Here is a 6551-nt window from a genome sequence, read left to right as displayed (position 1 = left end):
GCATTTGGCTAAATGAAGTGGTTTATAAACTCAACCACTGTCAGATCAGATGTTGGACTAGAGAAGTTTTAAGTCGAAAATTCTAATGAGCCAAGACCAAACTACACCACCGTATCACTGAATAAATTTTGGACGGCATAATTCTGATTTTTATCCCCAGAATGTACGCATAAAAGGGATGAAGATGCTTAGGCATATGAAGTATGAACAAGTGTTCTGGAAAAATATCAAAACACCAAAAAAAAAAAAAAGAGACCCAACCAGTTGTAATATTAATATTTAGACTAAAGGACAAGGACAAGCAGATAAACCAAATGTAACAGCAGGGGATCCTTTGTTGCCATGTTAATTGATAGTTGCACCAAAAGGGACGGTTCAAGACGTTCTTTCTGTCCTCCCAACCTTCCGCCTTGCTAGCTAATGTACCTTCCGCCTTGCTAGCTAATGTGTTGGCGCTATTCGATGTATGCTAATTTGCAGGGAAGCCAAGGACCACCATCCTGTGTACCTCATTCTCTTCTCTGCTGTCAACACCAACAAACTTGCCAACCACACCAGCACTGCTTAACAGACAGAATGACCGTGAATCAGAGACTCCGCAATTTGGGCCTTCTTTCCCCACCTTCTATCCATTTTTTGTTTCACGTGCCGAGAATTGTTTTGGCCTGCGTCACATCCTAATCAACCCACTCTACATGACGATTCCGTTGCACTTCCGAAAATATAATAGGTTGGACAGGCTTTCACCCAACCCAACCTTCAACCCCCAAAACCAGCAGATAGTAGCTTTTCCGACCAACTTCTAACCAACATTGAGTAGCAGTTACGCCTAACCCAGCGTGGATCCCGGACCACTCAGCGAGGATGAAGAAATCGGTAACGCGAATGAGAGGCGTCAAGGCTTTCCATGCCCGCACTCCCGTCATGTTACTCAAATAGTTGAATGCGCGTTTCCCTTTGTAGCATTGAAGACGCGTCCAATTGCGGGTGGAAAAAATGCACAAAATTGCCTGGATTCACGTTTACCTTATGCGGAGTGGGTAGCAGGGTGATCAAACCACCAAACCAATCTAGGATAAGATGGAATTGGGCAAATTACCCTTCTCCCTTGGATAGAGATCAGTAGATAGCTGAATGTGCCGAGCAATTGCACCCCATTCATGTCTATAAACCTGAATTACGTGCTCCCCTGGGCCGTAGACCAAGCCCCCAGTAGAATAAAATGCCGTCGCATGCCCCACCCAGGACATATGAATTAATTAACATAAAATATAGTAAATTATATTCTGACATTCGATAAAACCTCTATAATAGAAGAAACACGTTCAAATCAAGACAATACTTCAAATCCCTTGAGAACAAACAAACAGAAAGCCCAAAAGTTCTGGGGATTTTTTTCTTTTCCTATTTATTTACTACTAGCATAAAATGTTGCATCCTCAATATGCATTCAACCCATGGCATATTTCTGGGTCCAGGACCGAGCAGTGGTCTCATATTTCGCTCTATCAGTCTTGTACATGTGAGCGATCTCAGGTACGAGAGGATCATCTGGATTTGGATCAGTCAGCAAGGAGCAAATAGACAGCAGTACCTGCAAAAATCCCAAATCAAATTTACGGCTTGTCCTAAAGACCACAAGTAACAGATATCAATTTAATTATCCAACACAAACCCAACGCAAAGACCTGTTTTGCAACCACCAGGTCATGCAGGCAAATCTAAAAAACCAAGACATCTTCAGCCATTACCTTAGATATAGTAAGTGCAGGACTCCACTGCTCTTTGAGGATATCAAGACAAATGCTACCATTGCTGTTTATGTTTGGGTGGAAAACTTTGGTTTTGAAGGAGACCTGAATAACAAAAACAAGAAGGAAGCTTGAGAAATCTTGCACCAGCCAGTGATATGCTTAGTCTGGAAGCCATTCTTAAAAAAAGATTTCACGGTAGACAAACCTGTTCCAACAAAGACTACATTTCCATTGTCTTAACAACCCACTACCAACACAGAAAAGGACAGCTGCTTGACCAAAACAATTTGAAGACAAGCAATGATTCCCAACTTTATTACTACCACAGCTGCTATTACATAAACTAAATGCTTTTGGACAACCAAAGCTAGCCCATACTTCACAACTAGTCTAATTGGAACAGAACATAGACAGAAACCACCCATGTAATCGATGATGAAGGAACCCACAGTTTTTCAAAAAAAAAAAAATAACCAAAGTAACCCTAAGCTCATCAACCCAGTCTGATCAAGTTTCGATGCACCTGTTTTCAATTTTAGAGTTCTCTCTTCCAATTCAAGAAGAAATGGCCAAAACATTAACACAAGAATGTAAATGGCCAAAACATTGACACTTACCTTAGGGGGCTTGAAAGGATAATCTGGAGGGAAATGAATAGACACAAGAAAAACACCACCCGAAAAAGGGCTTTCAGACGGGCCCATTATGGTAGCTTGCCAGTGAAACATATCCTCACCAACAGGTCCTGCAGCAATTATCCAACAATAATTTCAGCATACTAAGTGATAAAAGAGGACAAAGAGTCTTTAGCAGTTCAATTACCAACTTCCTGATACTCAAAACAAAAATAATCATCTGATTAGATAATATAATCACGCTCAACAAAGGAAAAAGAAAACCCTAACAAAGGAATATGAAGAAACCTATGTATTCCATCTGAAGGCGAAATAACATACAAACAAGGAGAAGACGATATAGACAAAAACTAACAACAAAAAAATTCCATGAAGTTAAGTGATCACTCTCTATACCTAACATTATGGCATCTTTAACTCAACAAAGAATATCACAACACCAAAGAAACAATTCTTATATTTTTTAGATTGCTCCAGACATGGGAAGAAGCAGCAGCTAAAAGAAAAATTCACTATTATATAATATAAACACATCTTCACTGCAAACTCTCAAATATGATTCTGGTAATATAAAATTAAACGAAAGAAAGAACAAAAAAGCTGACAACCCTCTAAGTTGCCATCTACTCTGAACACATGACTAAGCAAATAGTTTTCTCTACTTATCACAAATTAATGGTGTCTACCAGAGCACCAGAAGCAGTATTTTCTACTTATCACGAATTAATGGTGTCTACCAGAGCACCAGAAGCAGGGATTCCCATAGACACAAACACCAAGTTAAACAACGGAAGCCAAAAATTGCAAACAGAGGAGAATCACGGCTACCAAAAAGCAAGTAAATTCAGACTTACACTAAAAATGAAAATTTAAACATTTTCAGTATCATTGGCTCCACAGAATGTTGATGTGTTAAACTTATACATAGTGCTCTCGTGTACTTCCTATTCTGCATCTATTCAGCATAAGGATATTACCCTCTACAAGCCTCTCCAATATGTCAAGGCACTAAGGCCCCAACAAATGGATAGATAAACCATGCAAAGGAGGCTCAAATCCAAACAATAATGTCATAGATGAGACTTAAGAAATCTGCCATGCAAATTAACTTGATTTGCGAATTCACATATCTGGGCCCTCTTTAGACTTCAAACTGGGGCATTACAGATTACATGACCAGCCCACTATTTGAACATGTATAACAGTATGTACATGAAAAGGAGCTACCAGATTTCATAACAAAACCTAAGTGGCCGCCCATCTGTTTGTTGATAAAAGATAAGAATAATAATTCAAGCAAAGTTAATCATACCAGCACTGCAAGAAGCAGGAGGGTCCTTCTGCAAATCCTTAAGTTCCTTCTGGATCCTCTTGGAGGCCATTGCAGACTTTGAAGTTCACAATTGCAGGCAAAAAAATATTGGCTACACCATATATTCAAAAATTAATTCTCCAGTTCTTTAAATTTCAAAAAAGGCATCAAATTATTTTCACTACAAGAAAAGAGACTCAAGAAATCCAAGAAAACAGGAAATAGCCACTGTTCCCCTTTAATTAAACACCACCTAATTAAAAAGGGCCAACGACCAACATAACTGAAAAAGATATGTACGTAAAAGCTTAAACTCATCTCAAGAGCTTTCATCATAGAGAACACAAAAAACCACATGCTTAGTTAAACACCCAAAAACATCCATCAGCATAGGTAACTGTACTCTCTATAGAATTTTAACATCCAACTGCGAAGACAGAAATAAGCAAGCAAGTTAGCAGCACTTAAAAAAATTAACCACGAGGAAAGTACCAAAGTACCTTATAAATAAAATCAACCAGTACATGCAGCATAACATTTTTGTTATCCTTTTGGTTCAGACAGACGTACATAAAAAGGATCGATCGATACATAAAATAGAAAAGCAATTACATCTATGCATGCTCAAGCCATTCAAAGTGTCGAAATGATGCATGAATAAAACGCATACAGGGAGCTATTAAAAAAAAGACGAGTATAAGGAATTTAAAACATAGATCGCGCAAAAAATAAATTAATAAAGGGACAAAAAAGCCAAATCAATTAAACAAGATAAACTTATTGAGAGACACGATATGTTCAGTTATTCTCTTCCTTCCACAGTATCAAATCCCCACCAAACCACATACCCAAGGGAAGGAAGGGGGAAAAAAAAAGAACTCTGCTACAGTACTGTGCTACGGCCTTCTTCCAGTCCCTACCCACGGTCCCCAACCCCCAACCCAAAAGAAGGAAATCATTAACAATTTAAAACCGCAGTTCAACCGATCAACCCTCCTTCTTCCCCCAGTTCTGATCCAGCCTCGGATTAACTCAATTGCTAGAAGATACACACACGCGCACGCCCCCCTCTCCCCAAAGGGAAAAAAAACGAAGCCTTCCGGAAACCGGCGGCGGCGGCCCTAAAGGCGACACATGTAAAATTCGCATGCATAAAAACATAAAAAAATTGCACCGAAATTTTGGGGAAAATGGAGGAGTAAGGCTAGGGTTTGAAATTGGCATCGGTTACGAACCTTATTCGATTCGAGAGAGGAGAGAGAGGGGGAGGGGAAGGACGAACCCCAGACCCGTGCGGGAAATAGAAAATAAAGATAAGAAAATTTATTGGAGAAAAATAAGCCCTCGAAACTGAGTATAAATAAGCAGACGCGGCAGAAAAGTTGTAGGGGGGCTGGGGCCTGGTGGTATTTATATGGGGCTCAATCCATGCCGCGTGTGTGTTGGGTTCCGTTGCTCCTTCCTGCTGCTGCTGGCGGTGCTTTACATGGACCTTGACCTTCCTTCCACTTCCCATCCGGTTTCCTACTCACGTTCACTTTTTTCTTTTTTTCTTTTGTCTTTGAGGGATGCCAAATAAATTGCCTCACATGACTCAGAAATTTTACGTTGATCGATCGAATTAATTATTTGACATGTCTAGTAATTGGTGTCAGAAATTTCAGAAAGTCTCCGGACTTAGATTTGTCTAACAAATTTCTTGCTTTCGTAAGAAAATGTCAGAAAGAAACCTTGCTGGGGTTGTCTGGGTTGGGTTTGTGGGCCCTCTTTAGGGTTTAGTAGCGGCTGCCCACGGGGCTTGGCCCTTGTCAGGGTTTCTATCCCACATCGGTACTGGGGGGTTGGGGTTTGGGTAGATAAGTCTCCTGAGAGCCTTCAAAAGTTGCCGGCTTTTGAAGGTATTCTCGGGACTTAGGTTTGTCTAACAAATTTCTTACTTTCGTAAGAAAATGTCAGAAAGATAGTAATTGGTCTGAACATGTTACTATGATTTATAATTATAACCAATCGGAATTGGGTCAAGTGGTAAGCAGCTTGGTTCCGCTTAAGCAGGTTTCGGGTTCGAAACCTGGTGTATGCAGCTACCCTTGTTGGGAGACTCACGTACCACAGCTAGGTGTGCGACCCGGGTCGATCAACGGATTAGTCAGGACAAAACCCTGGATACCGTGGCAGGCAACCAAAAAAAAATGATTTATAATTTATAAAGTATGACAATTTTGCTGGTTTTATTATTATTATTTTTTTTGGCAATTTAAGATATTGAAAGCTTAAACCACCTTTATTTTTATAAAGCGAGGGTATATATTTAACTCCTAGGCCTCACTTTTCAAACAAGCGGAAAAAAAATGAAAAAAGAAAAAGGAGGCTTAGGTCTGATTACATTAAAGTGGTCCACGATTCTTTATTCCTTTTATTCGGTTGACAGCAAATAAGTTCCGGCAATATTTAAAAGGAAAAAAAAAAAAAAAAAAGGAGGACCATTTCCTCATATCATTACTTTTGATGGTGAAATTATCCAATGGAAACCGTCTTCCAATGTGCCTGCTTAGGCACACCATGCTAATTCATAGCTTGAAAATTACGCCAATTTATTAATCAAATATTTTCTTAAAGCATTTGCATATTATTCCCAAATGATATTTATATCAACAGAATCCAAGTACTTTACAGAAACTGTGAAAAGCCCGTTTAAATTGTATTTTCTAAATAATTTCTGAAAAAAATTACTTTATTACTTTTTTAGAATGTGACGCACATGAAATCGAAAAGTAATAAAGACAATTCAAACAAAGACCAAATTAACACAAAAGATGAAAAGAAAGTGAATAAGTATTCAAGTGGACGATA

The 6551-nt window shown here is 39.1% G+C and overlaps 1 protein-coding gene across 1 annotated transcript; it reads right to left on the bottom strand.

The window, feature by feature from the left end:
* Nucleotides 1–1223: 1223 nt before the first annotated feature.
* Nucleotides 1224–5044, bottom strand: LOC113769930 (ubiquitin-conjugating enzyme E2-17 kDa). Its single transcript, XM_027314252.1, has 5 exons — nucleotides 4937–5044; nucleotides 3702–3813; nucleotides 2372–2499; nucleotides 1752–1856; nucleotides 1224–1594 (listed from the first exon to the last, which is right to left on the bottom strand). Exons 2-5 carry the CDS (start codon nucleotides 3769–3771, stop codon nucleotides 1451–1453), a joined length of 447 nt encoding a protein of 148 aa, XP_027170053.1. The 5' UTR covers nucleotides 3772–3813; nucleotides 4937–5044; the 3' UTR covers nucleotides 1224–1450.
* Between the last annotated feature and the right edge of the window lie 1507 nt (nucleotides 5045–6551).

This window comes from Coffea eugenioides, chromosome 5 (assembly GCF_003713205.1).
Source record: "Coffea eugenioides isolate CCC68of chromosome 5, Ceug_1.0, whole genome shotgun sequence".
Classification (NCBI taxonomy): domain Eukaryota; kingdom Viridiplantae; phylum Streptophyta; class Magnoliopsida; order Gentianales; family Rubiaceae; genus Coffea; species Coffea eugenioides.
This window is presented reverse-complemented; position numbering and strand designations above follow the sequence as displayed.

Bases quoted from the DNA above. Each gene is read 5' to 3' on its own strand.
- LOC113769930 (XM_027314252.1), bottom strand. From the start codon at position 3,771: ATGGCCTCCAAGAGGATCCAGAAGGAACTTAAGGATTTGCAGAAGGAC. The intron at 2,500-3,701 runs GTATGATTAACT...TAATTGCTGCAG, and splicing joins TCCTGCTTCTTGCAGTGCTG to GACCTGTTGGTGAGGATATG. The intron at 1,595-1,751 runs GTAATGGCTGAA...GGATTTTTGCAG, and splicing joins CTGCACTTACTATATCTAAG to GTACTGCTGTCTATTTGCTC.